Source organism: Lacerta agilis, chromosome 18 (genome assembly GCF_009819535.1).
Source record: "Lacerta agilis isolate rLacAgi1 chromosome 18, rLacAgi1.pri, whole genome shotgun sequence".
Lineage (NCBI taxonomy): Eukaryota > Metazoa > Chordata > Lepidosauria > Squamata > Lacertidae > Lacerta > Lacerta agilis.
Window position 1 is genome coordinate 3,330,779 of NC_046329.1, and position 21,180 is coordinate 3,351,958.

The 21,180-nt window shown below is 46.5% G+C and overlaps 2 protein-coding genes across 2 annotated transcripts; one reads left to right on the plus strand and one right to left on the minus strand.

Moving 5' to 3' along the window:
* Positions 1 to 12,361: 12,361 nt before the first annotated feature.
* On the minus strand, positions 12,362 to 16,061 carry NDUFA7 (NADH:ubiquinone oxidoreductase subunit A7). Its single transcript, XM_033136574.1, has 4 exons — positions 15,941 to 16,061; positions 14,684 to 14,733; positions 13,597 to 13,746; positions 12,362 to 12,594 (listed from the first exon to the last, which is right to left on the minus strand). Exons 1-4 carry the CDS (start codon positions 15,989 to 15,991, stop codon positions 12,498 to 12,500), a joined length of 348 nt encoding a protein of 115 aa, XP_032992465.1. The 5' UTR covers positions 15,992 to 16,061; the 3' UTR covers positions 12,362 to 12,497.
* Positions 16,062 to 16,719: 658 nt separating this feature from the next.
* RPS28 (ribosomal protein S28) lies at positions 16,720 to 20,734 on the plus strand. Its single transcript, XM_033136805.1, has 3 exons — positions 16,720 to 16,855; positions 18,177 to 18,310; positions 20,630 to 20,734. The coding sequence occupies exons 1-2, from the start codon at positions 16,769 to 16,771 to the stop codon at positions 18,297 to 18,299; spliced, it is 210 nt and encodes a 69-aa protein (XP_032992696.1). The 5' UTR covers positions 16,720 to 16,768; the 3' UTR covers positions 18,300 to 18,310; positions 20,630 to 20,734.
* The last annotated feature ends 446 nt before the right edge of the window (positions 20,735 to 21,180 follow it).

Genomic DNA, 21,180 nt, shown 5'->3' on the forward strand with positions numbered 1-21,180 from the left:
TTACTGTGTGAAATTGAAAAGAATGGGAAGAGAAGGTGACGTTTTGAAGTTGTAGAACATCATAATACTTGAGGGTAGACTATATTTTGGACGCGGCCTGTCTCGGTGTCGGAGGCTGCTTTTGGGCCCAGCCTGGGTCTCGAGGCAGTGGCGGAGTCGGTGGAGGTGGCTTTTGGGGCCGTCCTGGCTCTCAAGGTGGCAGCGGAGTCGGCTTCTACACCTGGCCTGGCTCTGGAGGAGGCGGTGGAGGCCGGAGGCGGTGGGGGCATCGACTACGGTGGTCGGTAGGAGGAGGAGTAGGGGGAGGGTGGCGGGTGGGGTGTGGTGGTGAAATGAGATGACGTCTGTGGTTTTGACGTCCACTGGAGGGCGCTATATTGTTTTGCATAAAATCACGTTTTTACCGGCGAGAGGTGTGCTATCTGTTCAATGTAAGTATGCACAAACACTCCCAAATGGCCATGGAACGTTGTGTCCAAATTGCAATGGAATCGGTCAAGCGGTTACGGAGAAAGGTGGTCGGTCACAAACACCCACCTTTTACATTTTTATGTATTTAGATAATACCACAGAAAGCTTAAAAGAAGCCGATGAAGTATTGTATCTATACACAACTGTGGTTGCGAGGCTTCTGATAGCGAAAAATTGGAAGAGTGCCTGGATACCAGCCAAAACGGAATGGCTAGCCAAACCAATAGAATGTTATAACTCGGTTAAACTATTGGGAAATATTGGAAGGGTTTCAAAAGAAGAAATGGAGAAAGGGTGGAAAACATTTAAAGAATATCTTAAAAATTATATTGAAAAGTCAGAACTTTTATCAGATTAAGGCAAGTTCCGTGATTAACATAAGGAGAAAATGGAAGATGATGTGTTTAATACCATTTAGTCTTTATATAGTAATGAAGTACAGAATGATAAGAAATGTATAAAGTTTACAACATGCAAAGGAAAATAGCGGAGACCTAAAAATATTACAGCTTACGTGATTGGAAGTCTGTCACATTGGGTGGTGTAGGGTGGTGGTGGGGTAGATTAAGGAGGGGGTATGTATAATTTGTATAATTATTGTTACATGTGTGTTTTTATTGTAATTATGTGTGTATGAATGAGTTAATGTGAGGTTTTGTATGTATCATTAAAAAATCTTCGAACAAAAAATTATCTTTTTTTTTTTTTTAAGGATCCAGAAAATCAGTTTCTTCAAAAAGCGCCTGGATCTGGTCTGTGACCACGCGCTCCAAGACCTTGCTCAGGAGTAACTCAGTTACTTCCCTGATCAAGCAGTGCATGGATTTTATGAAATAGATGGATTAAATAAATAAATATAGCTCAAGAGGAAGAGGGGCAGACTGCCCCCGAGTCTCCACGGACAAGGTGAAGGAATAGAGTTCAGGCCCAACATCGACCCAGCAGGAGGTGGGGGAACCATGTGGAGGATATCCTGCTGGTGCCAAACACGCCCTCCAGTGGGTCCAACTGCCTCATCGGAAGAGGATTGAGCTGCAAGCTCAGACTGAAACTACTGTGTTGTGTAAATAATAATAAATCTAAGTGTAATAAACCTGCCAGCTTGCCGTGTCTGGGTGTGAGAGGAGCATCGCAAACCCTGACAGCCGGAGAGCTTCCCTCTGTTGGAGAAGCCTTTCAAAGAGGGGGTGGAAATTCACTTGAAGTGGCTTCGAAGCCACCAAGGCGCTACTTCCCTTCGGGGGGAGAACCAGAAGGGATCAGCAGGGATCACGCAGCCCAAACCCACCCAAAGTGGCCAGAGGGTGGGCTTGAGAAAACCCTCCGCCTTGGAGGCTCCATCAGTCTCTGTCTCTAGCAGCCTCCAGGAAACAGGATCCCACCACCATGTATCCCATTCACAGTAGAATCATAGAATCATAGAGTTGGAAGAGACCACAAGGGCCATCCAGTCCAACACCCTGCCAAGCAGGAAACACCAGTAATGAGGATGGTATTTCTCAACATTCTTCATTTATTCATTTTTATTTATTCTTTCTTTCATTCTTTCTTATTTGTTTGTTTATTTGTTTGTTTGTTTGTTTGCTGAATCCATATACTGCCCTATCCCTGGAGGTCTCAGGGTGGTTCACAGAACAAAATCAAAATATAAAACAACAATATATATAGAACCAAAATAAAAACAACAACCCAATAATACCCCCCCCCCAAAAAAACCCCACATTTTAAAAGGGCTTAGGATGCCTGGGATACAAGGTTGGGACTCCTTCATCTGGCTGCTGTCCATCCCTGACCGACCTCTGCTTAAAAACCTCCAATGAATCATAGAACGGGAGAGTTGGAAGGGACCCCAAAGGTCCTCTAGTCCAATCCTCTGCAATGCAGGAATCTCAGCTGAAGCATCCCTAACAGATGGCCATCCAACCTCTGCTAAAAAAAACCCTCAAAGAAAGGAGATTCCATGGTTGGATCCAGCTGCAGGGCTCTTCTTTGGTACTTGTGAGCAAAGTTTGGGCCAAACTTCCAACTCCCAAACACACCCCTCGACTTACATGCAACATGTTTTTCTCCAGCTCTGCACCTGCTGCTTGAGCCATTCAAGACTCCAGAAAGTTATTGTGATGAAACTTATTCCACTTAGAGTAATCATGACTACCTATTAACCATATCAATTCTGGAAGGGTCAACTAGTCCAACCCTGCTGCAAAGCAGGAATCTCAACAAAAGCATGCATGAAATAGGGCCTCTCAGTGGAGCCTGGGAACCTGGAGTGAATCCACTTCCTTTCTTAAAATATTGTGTAGTTTTTGTTTTGGATTTCCAAAGGAAAAGCTATTTGCTTTTGCAGGCACTTTCTGGGACTTGGAGCTGTATTTATAAACAGTTACTTTGCAGCAAAAGGAGGATCTCTCTCTCTCTTTGAGGGGCAGTTGCTTTTTCACCTCTGAATGTTGTCTAAGCATCTCCTGGGTCTCAACCTCCTGCAACGTAGCGTAATTATGAGGTGCAACCCTCTGAAGCCACTCTTGAGACTATTGCAGTTAAGCAGTATATGCAGAGTGAACCAGCCCAGGTGAGGTAAACCTTGCCAACCCCTGGACCATTGGTTCAACCAGTGTGTTTTTTTTTCTTTTCCTTTTTCCCTGCCAACAAATGGTTAACTTATGCCAGCCTCTGATTGGCCGTGGTTCCAGGAGGGAGAGTTTAAAAGGAGAGGATTTGGAGAGAGATAGAGGGTTGTTGTTGTTGTTGTTGAGGTGGGGTTGGAATTGAGGTTGGAGAGGTTGGGAGATAGATAGGGAGATAGGCTAGGAGTCAGACTGAGACATAAAGAGAGAGTGAGGAGGGAGAGTTGGTTCGGGAGAAAACTTCCACTCCAAGTGTCTTGTAAAGGACAGAATGTGGGTGTCCTGCAGGAGTAACAGGTCAGAATTTTGCTGGGAGGCGGAGGTTGAGCCAGGAGAAGTGGGAGCTGCAAAAGAACATCCTACTTGGGTCTCCATCTAGTCTGGAGGGGAGAGGCTCTTCTGAGGAAAGAAGAGACTCCCAAAACCAGTGAAGGAAAGGGGGTGTGGTGAGCCCTTAAGACTTTTACTTCAAATGCCTCGGGAGCTGGATTTGTTCAAGGGGAGGGGAACGGAAAGAAAGTACCACCTTAGAAAGGAAGCAAACTATAAAGCTGAAACATCTGAGAACGAATGAAAGTGATTTAGCTCTGTGTTCCTTTTTTAAAAAAAATATTTTTATTGAATTTTACAGTTTATAAATTTTGTATTCAACATAAATCATAAAGAATTAAACAACCAAATACCCCATTCTGCCGCCACCCCACCAACTTCCCCCAACTTCCCCTTTCTGGTTTTTGGTAAATACAATACTGCTGCTTACATTCTTTATCTTAACTTTATAGTCATACATCTAATTACCTTCCCTCTTTAAATCATTTGTATCATTACATTAACAATACTTGTACAAATTAACCCAACAGTGCTTTCCGGAAGCCGTATCACCGTTTCAACGAGCCAGTTGGCTATCGGGGACTCTGACGTTGTGTACTGGAGGACCCCAAGCTGGAAGAAAATCCTTGCTCCCCAGACGCCGGATTGGACAGCCCCCTGAGCTTCAACTACGGAGCCTACAAAAGCAACTCCGCCTGGGGGGGGGGGCAAGGGTGAAGTGAGAATAAACAACCTCAAACATATGCAAAAAAAGAGCGACTCTGCCTGTAGCTTCCTTGGGGCAGAGACCTGCCTGCAGGGCTTATGCCACACATTCTCGCCCCTCCTCCCAGCGCAACTGACAGAGCTTCTCCCTCTTCCTCCGCAGTTTCCCAAAATTGGATCGGAGAGCTCGCTGACTTCCCATGAAGCTGGAGAAAGTGATAGTTTTTGGGACTCCCCCAAGGAGCCAGGTGGTGGACAGAGCGAGAGGGGTCTCTACAAGAGCAGCCTGGCATCATCCTGGAAGATAATGGCAGCCAAGGGCCACCCCACAATTATTTGGCCAGGGGTGCTCTGCAGGGTTATGGGTGCCTTGAGTTTTAATGTTTGGCTGTGTTTTTTAAATACTCGTTTTTGCATCTTTTCCACGCAGGTGCCGAAACTATCACCATCCAGCTCCCTGTCCTCCCTCAGCACCCTAAGTTCCTTGTCCTCGCTGGACTCTTTCTTTGATTTGCAGAGTGAGGTACGTAGCAGACGAAGCAGGAGGGAAGTCCTGCTGAGCTGCACAAGGGCAACCCTGAGGCAGGGGAGGAAGAGGAGGAGGAAGCCAGCCGGCCGGCCAAGCCACCTTCTGGACTGGTTGTGAGCAAGGGGGCAGACAGGCAGGGGGGCTGCTAAGGGCAGGCTGTGCTTGCTGCCCCACTCGTCTCAGTGTGGGCAGGAGAGTTTCACTTCTGGGTTCCTCCCAGGGCAGCTCCCAACAGAATATTAAAAACATGATAATACATTAAAAAAAACCTTCCCTAAGCAGGGGTGCCTTCAGATGTCTTCTAAAAGTCAGATAGTTGTTTATTTCTTTGACATCTGATGGGAGGGTGCCACCACTGAGAAGGCCCTCTGCCTGGTTCCCTGTAACTTCGCTTATCACAGTGGGGGAACCGCCAGAAGGCCCTCGGCGCTGGTCCTCAGTGTCTGGGCTGAACGATGGGGGTGGAGACGCTCCTTCAGATATACTGGGGCAAGGCCGTTTAGGGCTTTACAGGCCAGCACCAACACTGTGAATTGTGCTCGGAAACGTACTGGGAGCCAATGTGCATGGATTTCCCCCAGGACAAAGCGAGTGGGGCAAAAATGTAGGGCAATCAGAGGAGGACCACCAGTGCCCTCTGCCCCCTGGCCCAGAGGAGGAAGCGGGAGATCTCATTGTGGCAGCGGGAGAGGGAAAGCAGGTAGGGTGTGGTGTGAGTGCGGATTCAGTAGTTGTTTTGTAAGTTATCTGTTTGCATGTGTTTGCAGGTGGAGGAACCCCATGACTGCTCTCCTGAAAGAAGAGGGCATGTAGGGCAGTCAGAGGAGGACCACCAGTGCTCTCTGCCCCCCGGCCCAGAGGAGGAAGCGGGGGACCTCATTGTGGCTGCGGGAGAAGGAAAGCAGGTAGGGTGTGGTGTGAGTGTGGATTCTGGGGGGTGCCTAGCGGGGCTCATAGCACAATGGTAGTGGCCTTGAAAGACAGGAGAATGCTCTCTCCAGGGAGGCTCATCTGGCACCTTCATTACTTATCTTTAGATGCCAAGCAAAGACGTTTCTCTAGAACAGAGCTTTCCAAACTGTGTGTCGCCGCACGTTAGTGCTCCTCCCAGGGCTGGAAAGGGTTCGTTTAATTGAATCGCTGTGTTGCCAAATGAGGACTGTCTCCATAGTGTGTCCCCAACATGAAAAGCTTGGAAAGTCCTGCTCTAGAACCAGGCCTTTGGCTCATTGAACAATGCATGGCCTTTTAAACATGCTTGTGGATTGGGAGGTTGGCTTATGAGTTCGTTGTTGTTTTTAATACATGTGCTTTTTTAAATTTTGCATTTTATGCTGTAAGCAGCCCTGAGAGCTTCAGATGAAGGACGGCATACAGACTTAATTAATCTGATTGACTGATCAATGATAATGGCAGTTTCCCAGAATCTGGAGGTGAATTGTTTACTTTTCTCACAGGTCTGCGAAAAAGAGAGGCCTCCAAAGACCCCCAGCTGCCTCCCCCTCCGGTCCCTCTTCTCTTGGCTCCGGAGGGTTTTCCGAATACGATCAACACCAACAACACCAGGACAGGTGGAGAGGAGGAGGAGGCTCTGCACGCGGCTCAGACGCTGGATGCGCCAGCACCAAAGCTGTGTGCACACTGGGGTGGGAGGGAATTTATAAAGGGGACTTAGAAAGTTTTATAACATTTTGGATTTGGGTTTGAAATAAAGAAGTTGAGAATTTCATCTGCATCTTCTCCTGAGTCCAGAATGTGTTTAAAAAACAACCACCGCCAGCAACACCAGGCACCAGCGGAAAGGAGGCCACTTAGAACAAGGCTTAGGCAGTGGATCCACCAGCACCGGAGCTGTGTGCACCCTGAAGCATAAAGGGAAGATAGAAAGTTTTATATCGTTTTTGATTTCTGTTTGAAATAAAGAAGTTGACAATTTAATCTGCATGGATCTTAAAATTATTTCGTGGAATGTTAATGGGCTAAATTGTAACAGTCCAGTAAGGGGGGAAAGTGACGAAAAGTAAAAAGAAATGTACCAAATCTAAGTCCAAGTCTAATTTAAAGGGTTCCTCACACCATGGGGGGGGGGCTGGTCCATGAGGACGAGTGTGCCAGCAAGCACAGCCTGCCCCCAGCACACAGGCAGGGGGCTGCTGGGGGCAGGCTGTGCTTGCTGGCACACTCGTCCTCATGGACCAGCCCCCCCCCCCATGGTGTCAGGGCTTCCCTCGCAAACGACACAATGCAGGCAGGAGAGTTTGGCTTCTGGGTTCCTCCCTGTCTCATTTTGGGCTTCTGTCTTTCTCCACTCTCCCCACCACCACGGCCACCACCTCTGGGGTCCTGTCACTGCCAGCAGTCAGCATCGGAGAGTCTGGAATCTGAACCATGCAGCCCCCTGCAGATGGAAGACAGTGGCAGGGAGGAGATCCCCAGACAAATGGATCTCCTCAGTCCGGATTGGGTAAGTGGCAGCGGCCTAAGCAACGATTGGCAGAAGGGGAGGAGGGCCTTTTGAGGGCGACCTCCCCCCCCCCGGGTTATATTAATGGGTGCCTTGAGATTTAATGTTTGGTTGTGTTAATTGCTTGTCTTCTGCATCTTTTCATTGCAGGTTCCTAAAATGTCACCTTTCAGCTCTATTACATCACTAAGCTCACTGAGCTCAACGGACTCTTTGTCCTCGTTGGATTCATTTTTCGATTCCATCAATGAGGTACGTAGCAGACAGAACTGGAGGGAAGCCCTGCTGAGTCGCACAAGGGCAACCCTGAGGCTGGGGAGGAAGAGGAGGAGGAGGAGGAAGCTGGCCGGCCGGCCGGTTGTGAGCATGGGGGCAGACAGGCAGGGGGCTGCTAAGGGCAGGCTGTGCTTGCTGCCCCACTTGTCCTGATGGACCAGCCCCCCATGGCGCCAGGGCTTTAGCCTTTAGGACTTCCCTGGCCAGCGACTCAAGGCAGGCAGGAGAGTTTGGCTTCTGGGTTCCTCCCTGTCTCATTTTGGGCTTCTGTCTTTCTCCTCTCTCCCCACCACCACTGCCACCACCTCTAGGCTGGTTCCTCTATCCTGTCCGTGCCAACAGTCAACCTCTGAGGACAAAGACCCACACAAAAAAGTGACAGAGGAGGGAAGCCCAGGCTGGGAAGCCCGAGTGGCCAGAGATCCTTGTAGCATCAGGCTAGGTTGTAGAGGATTCTGGGAAGCCTCTCCCCTCTTCCTGGCGCTGCTGACAGGTCTTCTCCCTCTCCCTCTGAAGTTGCTCGAAAGCGATATCGAGGACAATCAGGTTATTTTCATGAGGACCCGAAGCAGCAGGAACCCCTCGACCCCCAGAGAGTCGCCGGCTTTGACTCCTGGGGGGACTCCGGAGACCAAACAGATGTGGTACGTCGCAGACAGAGGAGGAGGGAAGCCCAGGCAGGGAAGCCAGAGTCGCCAAAGAGATCCTTGTAGCGTCAGACTAGGTTGCAGAGGATTCTGGGAAGTCTGTCCCCTCTTCCCAGCGCTGCTGACAGGGCTTCTCCCTCTTCCTCTGCAGTTCCGTGAAATGGATATCGGCTCAGACAGCTCCCTGAGCTTAGACCTTGAAGCCGAAGAGAGCGACACCTTCTGGGACTCTGCAGACCTCAAGGACGTGCGTGGCAGACAGAGGAGACAACCTGTAAAGAGCTGTTAACAGAAGCAGAAGATCAGTTAAAGTTGAAGAAGTTTGAAGATATCACAGATTTACTAACAGATTGGTTTTAGTATGATCAATTACCGGTAAATGATGTTTTGAAACGATTAAAAATATGGCTTTTGTATGGAGGTATCGAAATTCAAAAAAGATCTGTTGGAAAATAATGTGAAATTACTATCTAAAATGTATAAATTGATTTTAGAATGGTATACTAAAGATGAAGAAGTTAAATCTGTCATGATACACTGGGCAATAGATTTTGGTTATAATATACAGTTTTTACAATGGGAAAAGTTAAGGAAGGAAAATTTAAAATTTACAGCTTGCTGTACGCTGAAGGAAAATTACATGAAAATGGTGTATCATCGGGACCTGACACCCAGTAAACTAGCAAAAACAGGTTGAAACACGTGTTTGAAATGTAAGAAGAAGGAAGGTACATTTTATCACATGTGGTGGACATGTGGGGTGGTAAAAGAATTATGAGAAATGATATATAATGAAATGGAAAAAAATGTTTAACATAACTTTTGTTAAAAAACCAGAAGCTTTATTATTAGGAATGACAAGTGCCGAACTATCAAGAGATAACAAGAGACTGTTTATGTATCATGTTTATGTTTATGTTTATGTATGTAGCGACAGCAGAACGGATGCTCCTAGCCCAGAGGTGGAAAGAAGACAAAGGAGCGACCAGAGAAGAAGGGCAGACCAAGTTGATGGAGTACGCGGAAATGGCAAAGCTGAAATGGCAAAGCAATCAGGAAGATGATATTTTTACAAGAGACTGGAATGATTTTGTAGCATATTTGGGAGACCACAGTAAGCAGTTGAAAACAGTAGCAGGAATATAACCAACACTTGCAAAGTAATGTGAACTTTGGAAATTCTAGATATATACTGCATAGATTACAGCAAAAGATGCAGGAATGAAATATAAAAAGGGGGGCGGGGACAGAACCCAGGGAGGGAGGGAGGGAGGTCCGAAGGTTTGGGTAACCTGTTATCTTTTTTTTTAATTGAATGGAATAATTGTTTATGTATAAATATTGTGTAAAAGAATTTTTTAAAAAAATGTATATTAAAAAATAATGGGAAGAAACCCCTCACCCCCCAGAGAGATGCCGGCTCAGACAGGCCCCTGAGCTTAGAAGCCTCTGAGGGCGTGCAGAGTGCAGGATCAACCCTGGAAGGCCCTTCTCTCTCCAGGGCTCACCTGGCGGCCCTGCCCCTGCCAGCCTCTCCTGCCTCTGAGGGCATGCAGAGTGCAGGTGGCTGGTGTCACTGTGGCGGACGAGGAGGGCCACGTGGTTGGGCCTTTCTATGCCCTCGGAAGGGAAGAGGCCACCTTCAAAAGGCCCTGCGACCCCCCATCGGTGTCTGCTGGTGAGCGGTGGCAGTTGCAGTCTAGTTCCCAGCATGCACTGCCAGCTCTGTCAGGCCTACGGTCGATTCCCAGCATGCCCCACGCACAGGTTTCAGATTAATTTGAAATTTAACCGTTTTTCCAGTTTATAACTAAATAAATAAAACCCAAGGTGTCTTTTAGGTTTCACTTATTAGCTTTATTAATAAATTATCCGTTATTAGGCTTCATTTGATTTCCCTCACGTCCTTCTTCTCAGCACGCTTTGCTGCCCCTTCTTCTCACAAACAGGGATCCTGTTTCCTATAATTGAAATCTACCCGTTTTTCAATGTATAACTAAATAAATAAACCCCAAGTTGTTTGGTTTCACTTATTAGTTTTATTGATAAATTATCCTTTATTAGGTTTCATTTTCCACACGTTCTTCCCAGCATGCTTTGCTGCCCCTTCTTCTCACAAACAAGGATCCTGTTTACTATAATTGAAATTTACTCGTTTTTCCAGTGTATTACTGAATAAATATACCCCAAGGTGTCTTTTGTTAGGTTTCACTTATTAGCTTTCTTGATAAATTATCCTTTATTAGGTTACATTTCATTTCCATCACACCCTTCTTCCCAGCATGCTTTGCTGCCCCTTCTTCTCACAAACAAGGATCCTGTTTCCTATAATTGAAATTTACTCGTTTTTCCAGTGTATTACTGAATAAATATACCCCAAGGTGTCTTTTGTTAGGTTTCACTTATTAGCTTTCTTGATAAATTATCCTTTATTAGGTTTCATTTCATTTCCATCACACCCTTCTTCCCAGCATGCATTGCTGCCCATTCTTCTCACAAACAAGGATCCTGTTTCCTATCATTTTATTTTTCTCTAGACGTATTTGAATTCTTGCATTTAGACTTGATGGAGGGGCAGAGTCTGTGAATCCCTGTGAATGATTACAACAAAAAGAGATTCAGATTATGTTCATATGTCAAATCATTCATAGGGGTGGCAGGTCCCGGTGAAACATGGTATCATTGGGTGGTATTCACAACCTTTGTTTTGTATTCTCTTTGTGTCATGTCAGTTCTGTTGGAACATCTAATTCATTTTGTAGTCTCTTGAGAATGTATTTTATGTGAGGAACCCCTTAAACTAGACTTTGACTTTAGACTTGGTGCATTTTTTTTCTTTTTGGTCATTTTATATTTCTTACTGGAATGTTATTTTAACTTTACAATGATGTTTTAAATTTATATCTATATAAATAAAAATGTAAATGTAAATGTTCGTTTGTTCAATGCCTCAAATCTCAGAAAGTCCTCGGCCGATTGCTTTGAAATTTTGACACAACGTTGCGTTCCAATCCAGAAGTGTCTTTATGTAAAAATATTACATAATTGTCACACCTATGACAGGTAAAAACTTGATTTTTGGCAAAAACAGCACCATCTACTGGACGCAAAAGCAGCACACTGTAATTTCATTGGTCATGGGCGTGGTGTGTGGAGCCAGCAGTTTTGACGGTAGAGCCATTTATGAGGGAGGAAGACCATGGAGCCTCTCCACTGCGAGAGGAGGCAGGCGGGAATTTAACAGGAGAACCTGTGGGGAGGCAGCCAAAAACGGGGGGAAAGATGGAGAGGAGGTAGGCGGGAGTTCAACGGGAGAAGCTGTGGGGAGGCAGGTGAAAATGGGGTCTCCTTCCAGTACCAAATGAGCCACGCATATATATATACACCAATATATATATACACCAATATATATATATACACCAATGCAGAATTCATCATGCGAAAGGCTGGGCTGGATGAATCCCAAACCGGAATTAAGATTGCCGGAAAAAATATAAACAACCTCAGATATGCTGATGATACAACCTTGATGGCAGAAAGTGAGGAGGAATTGAAGAACCTTTTAATGAGGGTGAAAGAGGAAAGCACAAAATATGGTCTGAAGCTCAACATCAAAAAAATTAAGATTATGGCCACTGGTCCCATCACCTCCTGGCAAATAGAAGGGGAAGAAATGGAGGCAGTGAGAGATTTTACTTTCTGGGGCTCCACGATCACTGCAGATGGTGACAGCAGTCACGAAATTAGAAGACGCCTGTTTCTTGGGAGAAAAGCAATGACAAACCTAGACAGCATCTTAAAAAGCAGAGACATCACCTTGCCGACAAAGCTCCGTATAGTTAAAGCTATGGTTTTCCCAGTAGTAATGTACGGAAGTGAGAGCTGGACCATCAAGAAGGCTGATCGCCGAAGAATTGATGCTTTTGAATTATGGTGCTGGAGGAGACTCTTGAGAGTCCCATGGACTGCAAGAAGATCAAACCTATCCATTCTCAAGGAAATCGGCCCTGAGTGCTCACTAGAAGGACAGATCCTGAAGTTGAGGCTCCAGTACTTTGGCCACCTCATGAGAAGAGAAGACTCCCTAGAAGAGACCCTGATGTTGGGAAAGATGGAGGGCACAAGGAGAAGGGGACGACAGAGGATGAGATGGTTGGACAGTGTTCTTGAAGCTACTAACATGAGTTTGGCCAAACTGCGAGAGGCAGTGAGGATAGGCGTGCCTGGCGTGCTCTGGTCCATGGGGCCACGAAGAGTCGGACACGACTGAACGACTGAACAACAACTACAAACCAATAGCAAGAGATTCAGATGACGTTAGGAATTGAGTTTAATCAATAAGGTACCATACAGAACAATGTGAACGGTCAGAAATAACGTCCAAACACGAAAATACTTCCACGGAGTTTTTCACCATTGCCTACTCTCCTCCCCACCTGCCTGGCAGCTCACAAATAGGGCTCATCTTTCGACAGTTCCCATTTCCGTGGGGCAGGGCCAGGTCTTACTGGCTTTCTCTCCGCTGGTGCAATAGAAGATTCTGAGCTGGAGGGGAAGAGAAACAGGAGATGGTTACATTTCCACATCCCCAAAGGGTACAAGAATGTAGGGGGGGACCCCTGAAAAACAACAGAAAAATAAGACTGAATTTTTAAAATTGATTTCATAATCAGTTTTGAATACAGAATGTTTAGTTTAATCAATAAGGCTGCCAGATTTGTTGGAAAGATTGGCAGAGCAAATATTAGCACTGCTCGATCAAAGGAATACAGTACTGAGGCTTTTAAGCCAAGCTCACTCAGAGAGCAGATACTGCATGGTGTGAAAATCCCTATGAAGATTTGAAGAAAAAGATCAGAGCCGTCTTAAGCATAAACGGCGCCCTGGTGCAAGATCCCTCCGGCGCCCTCCTCCCTTTCCCTGCCCAGCGGCTGAGAGGGCACCATGGCACTTGTGTCTGCTCACTGCCTCTTCCTCAAGCTGCCGCAGGGCGCCAAAGCAGAACACGGCTCAAGCACCGGGATTCTGGTGCACCCTGGCCCGTCCTGCCCCGAGGGCGCCGCACGCAGGAAGCCCAAGTGGCTAGCTGCACCACTGAGGGCAGTGGGCTCCGGTGACACGGAGGATGAGGCCCCACAGGCGGCGGATTAGGGGATTCCCTGCAGCCAAGGGAGAGGAGGCGGCGGCGGAGGCCCGTTCTCGGCTGCCGCCTCACAGTCGAGGAGCGGCTCTTCGTCCACCGCAGCCCACACTGCCACGCCAAGGCTTCCCTGTGATGGCGTGACGGCCACAGCCTGAGAAGAGGCAGGTGAGGGCAATGCTGGCGGCGACGCTGGCCAGGCGCGGCGGGCAGCCGAAGGGTAGTGCGCGGCGGGCAGGGATGCTGCCAGCTGTGCTCCGCCTCTGCCTTCTCAGCCGAACGGCTGCACGGCGCTGCAGTCCAGGGAGCCCTGGCTGCTGCTGCGCCAACGGGAGGCTCACCCGCTGGCTTCCCCGCGACGGCGCCCCACAGCCTGAGAAAAGGTGGGCGAGGAACACAAAACCTACCTGGCATCGTGCTGTCCTGGAGCCAACCTTTTCTGAGCTGATACAAGGACAATGGGAGGGAAAGTCTCCCGGCGTCCGTCGCGGGTACAGTAGTAATTGTCTGCCAGTTTATGGCTGGGGCCAACAGGGAGGCGTGGAGGTGGCTGAGTCCTAAAGAACAAGACATTTAAAAAGGTCAAACGATGGAAGGGGGAAATCTAACAGGTTTAGTTCAGTTATCTGACAAGTCATTAGCAAACAAATACCATCGGCGTATGCAAATGTCTGGCTTGTTTTGAGATGATCTAGAGCCTTTATTCACAGTAATAATGGAACTCACAGGTGGAGGGTGCAAATCCTCCCACCCAGCCTGGAAGCTCACTGCGTGTCCCTCGGGACGGTCACTCACTCTCAGCCAGGCCTACTTCACAGGGTTGCTGTGAGGATAGAATGAGGAGGAAAACTACTAACATGACCTTGAGCTCCTTGGAGGAAAGGTGGGATATAATGTACTAAATAAATATTTTTTATCACTAAATTTACTCAATACTTTAAATTTCTTCTCCATTATTTGATTTATATCCCACCCTTCCACATGAAGAAGCCCCAGACAGCAGTAATATGTTAGTTTAATTAACAAACAAACACACACACACAAACACCATTATCTCAGGGTTATTGGGAACAGTGTCTTTCAGCCTCAGTATGTCTAGTATTGTATTTTAATATTTGTTGGAGGCCACCCAGAGTGGCCGGGGAGACCCAGCCAGATGGGCGGGGTATAAATAATAAATTATTATTATTATTATTATTATTATAGGCAAACAGAAACGTTTTAGGATTTCATAGAATCGTAGGGTTGGAGGGGACCTCAAAGGTCATCTCGCCGTCCAACCGCCTTCAATGGAAGAATCTTTTTGCCCTACGTAGGGCTCGAACCCATGACTTTGAGATGGAAAGTCTCGCGCTCTGCTGAGCTGTCCCAGCTACGACTTTCTCCTGAATGTCAATCGTGTGCAGTTCAAAACTGCAGCTGAGATCTGAACCCAGGGCTTTGGTTCCCTTCAACGGGAAAGGCAGCGAAGGATCCCCACACACCCTCAATTACCTCTTGGCAATCTCTGTGTAACGAAGCTGAAGTTTCCCTTGGAGATCTCGCTGTTAAAAAAAAGAAAGACAAAAGAGGGGAAGGCTCAAGTCAAGTGTGCCACCTGGAGCGCAGGAAGCCTGTGTTTTCTTAAAAGCTAAACTGCAACAAGAACCGGCAAGAAGAATGTCGGTTAGTATCAATCTGAAACCAAGTTAATACAGTAGTACCTCAGTTTTCAAACGTAATCTGTTCTGGAAGACCGTTGGACTTCCGAAAAGCATTCAAAACCGGAAGCAATTACTTCTGGTTATTTGGCATTCGAAAACGGAAAAGTTCAGTTTCTGAGATGCTCAAAAACCAATGCAATAGCATTTCAATGAGCAGAAATCATATTATTTGCCCAAAAAATGGAACAAAGCAGAAGTCCCAGCAAAGGATGAATGGATACAAAAATTTACCGAATATGCAGAAATGGCGAAACTTACCAGAAGTATAAGGAATCAAGATAACAATTTTTTAAAATAAAACAATGGAAATGGTTTATTTAATATTTACAGATAAATTATAAACAAATAAAAATTGTCAGGGTTATTGTAATAACCTGCAGTTTTATAAGAGTATATATTTAAAGAATATGAATAAATGAGCAAATTAAGTTAATTTGGATATGCAGGAGATATTAAAAAGAAATTTAAGGAACCACAGAAAGAGGGGGAAGGAAGTCAAGTTTTGAAATGTCAAAATGGTTGTAAAATTAGTGAAATGTATAAACTTGAAAGGAATGAATGAATGCATTTCAATGGGTCTGCTTTAGGTTTTATTGCAAACACAACATGCGTTTAAAGCATATTTAGAGTATGTGGCTTTAAATTGCAGTTAAAACAACTAAACTTAGACCCATTGAAAAATGCACATGATTCTCCCCCTCCCACTCCTGGGAACTGTAGTTTTGAGGGTGTTGGGAATTCTAGTTTTTTGGAGATCCTATTGTTTTGGGGAAGAAGTCATATGCTTTAAATGGAACTAAGTTTGATTAATTGATTAGATTGCCATTTAACTGCCTTTTTTAAAAAATAAATAAATTAGAGGGTCTCCCTATTTTAATCCAGGAGCAGGACTACAACCCCCATGATCCCTTGCGCAGAAAGGGGACTGGGCTAGGCTATACGTGCAGGGGGGGGGGGGAAACCTAAATCCAACAGGCAGAATTTCCCGCCACCGTTGCCACGGGGATCCGAGTCTGCCCGCCGGTTCCCAGCCTGGATCGGTTCTTACCCCGGCCGCGAAGTTGCGGATCTTCTGGATGAGGCGGGTGGCCGTCGCCATTTTGGCCTGTGTTGTCAAGGGCACGGCAGCCGCGGGGCACCTCGGGAAAACGGGGGAAAGAACGTTTCGGAAAGTCTCTTCGGGGCTTCCGTAGTTATGTGGGTTTCATTAGTGTCGCGTGGCACGCCGGGAGGAAGGGAGTCCCGTGCGGCAGGAAGCAGGTCGCGCAGTGCACCCTGGGAGTGGTGAGGGAAACGCTGTGAGAAAAGGCCTGCTGTCTCTCTCCCTCCCACTCTCCATTAAGTCTAAAAGGAAGAATCCAAATAATACAGTACGTCTAGAGAAAAATAAAATTATAGGAAACAGGACACTGTACTTGTTTGCAAGAAGGGATAGCAAAGCATGCTGGGAAGAAGGACGTGAGACACGGGGGGATGTTTGTGGAAATAAATGAAACCTAATAGAGGATAATTTATTAATAAAGTTAAGAAGTGAAACCTAACCAAAGACAACTTGTGATTTATTTAATTAGTTATACATTAAAAAACGAGTGAATTTCAAATTAATCCGAAATCCCTCAGCGCGGGGCATGCTGGGAATCGACTGTTGACCTGACGGTGCTCGCTGTGCATGCTGGGAAGCAACCCCCCCCCTTTGGACTACAACTCCCGCCATCCAGGAGCGCTGACCGCGCCGGCGGAGGCTGACGGGAGTTGAAGTTTTTACGTCACACACTACTCTAGGAGCTGGTAGGCGTGGCCTCTTTGCCCTCCGAGGGTATATAAAGGCCCGACCCGGGCCACGTGACCCTTTCTGCCGCCTGCCTTCGCCTCCGCCATGGACACGAGCCGCGTGCAACCCATCAAGCTGGCTAGAGTCACCAAAGTGCTGGGCCGGACAGGCTCGCAGGGGCAGTGCACCCAGGTAAGCCCGGGGGAGAGGTGCCGGGTGCGGGTGGACAAGGCCTCCCCCGATCCTGCTCCTCCATTTCCGCGGGGGGGGGGATTTGCACTCTGCACGCCCTCAGAGGCTAACCACCCCCTTCAGCCTGGTCTCGGTGCCTTAGTCTGGGTCTCTTCAAGGCTAAGGAGGGGCCTCGGCGACGCCACACACACACACACACTACCTCGCCATCAAATTTCGTGGGTCTGCGCATCTGGCTGTTAACCAGAAGAGGTTGGTGGTTCGAGCTCACTCAGGGGGTTGGACTAGATGATCCTCGGGGGGTCCCTTCCCACTCTACAACTCTTGGGATAGAAGTATTTCGTAAAAAGTTTACAGGGAGGAAACCCTTGGAAGAGCCTTACTCGTTCCGCAAAAGTTTATACACGGTTGCGCAGGGGGAGCGCAAACCTCAGAGCGCTCCCCTGTAAAGTGCCATCGAGAGAAAAGTTTGCAGCCCTACTCCAAATGCTAATAATAATAATAATAATTTATTATTTCTACCCCGCCCATCTGGCTGGGTTTCCCCAGACACTCTCCGCGGCTTCCAACAAAGTATTAAAAACACGGTAAGACATCAAACTTTAAAAGCTTCCCTAAACTGATTAATGCCACATTGACTTTGCTCGAAGCATCTGGGTAGATTTGTAAACCTCCCTGTGACGACTTATTATTGTTTATTAAATGTGTGTATACTGCTCCTCATCTGTAGATCTCGGGGCAGTTCACAACATAATTTTTTTTTTTAAAAAATCATTTTAAAATGAACAAAAGCAAACCAATAACACCCCCCCCCTTTTCAAATGCGATTCATTGTTATGAAAATAGGTTTCCCTCACTTGCAGAATGGTTAGTGTAGTGCCCGCACATACTAAACAGCTCCTAACACCTTGATCCTTGGATGAAGGGCAGTGTATAAATTAAAATAAATAATGACAATTAAGTGGTATAAAAATCCAATAAACTTAGCAACACTAGGATCTTTTGCAGGTGACATTCGCAGCAGGGTTGGGTAGCTCTTTAATGAGGACAATGTCCAGCAGTAGAAAGGAAAATGTATTCTGTGCATGCTCAGGGCAACCCTGTCGTAAATATTTGAAGCCCTGCTTTCAAAACAGGTTCAGTTTGGGGTTGTCTGTTGTTGCAGCCCAGCTCCTCTGCCTTGGTTCCATTTCATCCTGCTAATATATTTTTTACATTGTTTTTATAAATGTAAATATCTTGTTTTATGCTGGTCTGTGACCGAATAAAGTACATTCATTCATTCATTCATCCTGCTAATGCCTCACTGTCTCCTTCGTAGGTCCGTGTGGAATTCATGGATGACACCAGCCGTTCGATTATCCGCAACGTGAAAGGCCCAGTCCGGGAAGGGGATGTGCTCACGCTGTTGGAGTCTGAACGCGAGGCCCGGCGGTTGCGCTGAGCTGTAGCCAAGTGAGTGCTCTTCTAATTACCCATCCCCTCTTGAGCAGTGCGCAGTTCAGCCTTGCTCAACCCTGACGTCTTTCATATTATCGTTTAATCTTTTCCCCCACGTGTTTGAAAAAGCAGTGCACGAAACAAAATAAAAGCAGCTGAAGACAATACTGGTGGGAGTGAAAGCAGCAGATACATGTAAAATCCATTCGGAGGACACAAGGAGAATGTTCTGTTGTGCAAAGAGAAATATATAATCTAATAATAATAATTTATTATTTCTACCCCACTTATCTGGCTGGGTTTCCCCAGCCACTCTTGAGCGGCTCTCAACAGTACATTAAAAACAGAATAAAACTTCAAACATTAAAAACTTCCCTAAACAGGACTGCCTTCAGATGTCTTCTAAACGTCAGGTAGTTGTTTATTCCCTTGACATCTGATGGGAGGGCATTCCACAGGGCGGGCGCCACCACCGAGAAGGCCCTCTGCCTGGTTCCCTGTAACCTCACTTCTCGCAGGGAGGGAACCACCAGAAGGCCCTCAGAGCTGGACCTGTGTTTGTGTTGGTGCTTCTTTGACTACAACACAATAATTGCATCCATCTTGAGTTGCACTGGAATTAGACCCAATGAAATTAAGGAGTCTCTGAATAGGAGTAACATTGGATAGAATCCACTACAACACTCTTGGCAGAGACCTATTAACCCAGCTGGGAAAAGCCCTTGGGAACTAAAATGTCTTCAGTTGTTCTCCAGAGAGTAGACACCTGCCATATCTCAACAGGAATGCTATTTCATAGAACGGGCCGCCAAATTAAAAGCCTTGCTCCGAGTTAACATGGAGTGGGCACCAGATCTTTGGAACTTGCAGGAGAAGGATGTTTTTTTAAATCCCAACTCGCATACTTCGGTCCATTGAACCCATCACCAATTACATGTGCTAACATTCTAGTTTCAGTCTGCTTTCCTGGCCAGGATTTTGGCAGTTCTCCCCTTTCTATCCAGCTAGCCTTAAAGCCTTTTTAGGAATCCTCCTGGGGCATCCTCATGCCTGCAGTCATCTGATCAATATTTGGTAGTCCATAGGCATGCTGAAAGATTGAAGCTGGGATGTTGGTTCTCTTCACTTAGGATGAGTTTAAACGACCTAGCAGCTGGCTTTGAATTATTGCAGTTCGCTAGAAAATACACACCTTTGCGTTCAAACATGCTCAGAACCTCAGTTGCCCCCTAAATGGAAAACCTTGCAGGATACGCAACTTTTGCTTTTGAGTAAAAATAATCTCGTAAATTTTGTCTTGTCAAAGGCTTAGAGGACCCAATGCTGTTTGGTGGAATTTTATCTTAACTGCAACCCGTACAGACACACAGGACTCCCTCTCCACAATACAGAGTGAAAATCGGTTTTCCTAATGGTTTTGAAGGAATTCAGCAACATAATAAGATACTGCCCATCGCTGGAAGATCATGGGGTGGTTCAAAACATAAAAATACAAAATAGGAACACAGAATACATAATAAAACAAAAACCAAAACAAACCAATAACACTCCCCCCCCCCCGCACATTTAAAAGGCCATAGAAGGTTCCTATTCTATTGGATATACTGCACTGCTTTTGTAATTCATTATTTTTTTTACATTGTTTGTTTGACTTTATTTATATTTTATTGTCCATAAATTATTTTGCAACACACAACACTAAAAAAAGAAAAGTTTAAACAGAAAGTACAAAAACAAATACGAAACAATTAATGAACATATAACCATATTTCAGAAGAAGGAGGGGGGGAAATGACTGACTTGACTTTAAATGTGCTCTGAATTCCAATTCCTGTTCACCGCAGCCACCAGTTGGGGGAGTCCAGCCCCACTTGCAGGTCCAGATTGTGCAGTGTTGATCATTCCCCTAAACTTTCTGGCGCTCTGGTAGTTTGATCAATAGGCTTGTAAGGCCTGTTAGGTCCAGTCGTGTCCGACTCTGGGGTTGCGGCGCTCATCTTGCGTTACTGGCCAAGGGAGCCGGCGTACAGCTTCCAGGTCATGTGGCCAGCATGACTAAGCCGCTTCTGGCAAACCAGAGCAGCGCACGGAAACGCCGTTTACCTTCCCGCCAGAGTGGTACCTATTTATCTACTTGCACTTTGACGTGCTTTCGAACTGCTAGGTGGGCAGGAGCTGGGACCGAGCAACAGGAGCTCACCTCGTCACGGGGATTCGAACCGCCGACCTTCTGATCGGGAAGCCCTAGGTTCTGTGGTTTTACCCACAGCGCCACCCGCGTCCCCCGATATTTATTTAACATGCAACTAAATCCCGGTTTGTTTTGTTTTCTAGGTTGGGTCAAAACTATCCGGTGTGATGTGTTTGTACAAGCCTGGTCGAAGAGTGATGAGCTACCCTCAGTCCTTCCAATAAACTTCCTTTGCCCTCCACCACTTACACTTGTGTGCAGTGTTTTTAAATTACCAATAGCAAAATGTTCCCTAATATACGAAATAGTTGTATGGCGTTCTGGTACGTACGCAGCCCTTTCTCCATGCCTGTCCCATTTAAGCCCAATCCCTGTTCCTTATTGCAATTATATCTTGAGGGGAAGGTGGGGCTCGTCCACTGGGAAGGTAGCCCATCTAGGAGAAGGAAAACACCCATTCTAAACCTGCTGCCTCGCGGGATATTTTTTCGGGAGAAGAAAAGGCAGTGCACCCTACACTGGAGAGGAGTGAGTCCCTTAGATGGTTGGATGGCGCCTTGTATGGTTCCTTCCGGCAACTCCTGCATCAAAGCCAGCGCCAAACGTGAGAGCCAGTGTGGTGTAGTGGTTAAGAGTGGTAGACTCGTAATCTGGGGAACCGGGTTCGCGTCTCCGCTCCTCCACATGCAGCTGC

Coding starts and splice junctions, on each gene's coding strand:
- NDUFA7 (XM_033136574.1), bottom strand. CDS start 15,991: ATGGCGACGGCCACCCGCCTCATCCAGAAGATCCGCAACTTCGCGGCC. Junction 14,734..15,940: donor TCCGCAACTTCGCGGCCGGG/GTAAGAACCGAT, acceptor TTTTTTTAACAG/CGAGATCTCCAAGGGAAACT. Junction 12,595..13,596: donor CCAGGACAGCACGATGCCAG/GTAGGTTTTGTG, acceptor CTTCCCCTCCAG/CTCAGAATCTTCTATTGCAC.
- RPS28 (XM_033136805.1), top strand. CDS start 16,769: ATGGACACGAGCCGCGTGCAACCCATCAAGCTGGCTAGAGTCACCAAA. Junction 16,856..18,176: donor CGCAGGGGCAGTGCACCCAG/GTAAGCCCGGGG, acceptor TCTCCTTCGTAG/GTCCGTGTGGAATTCATGGA.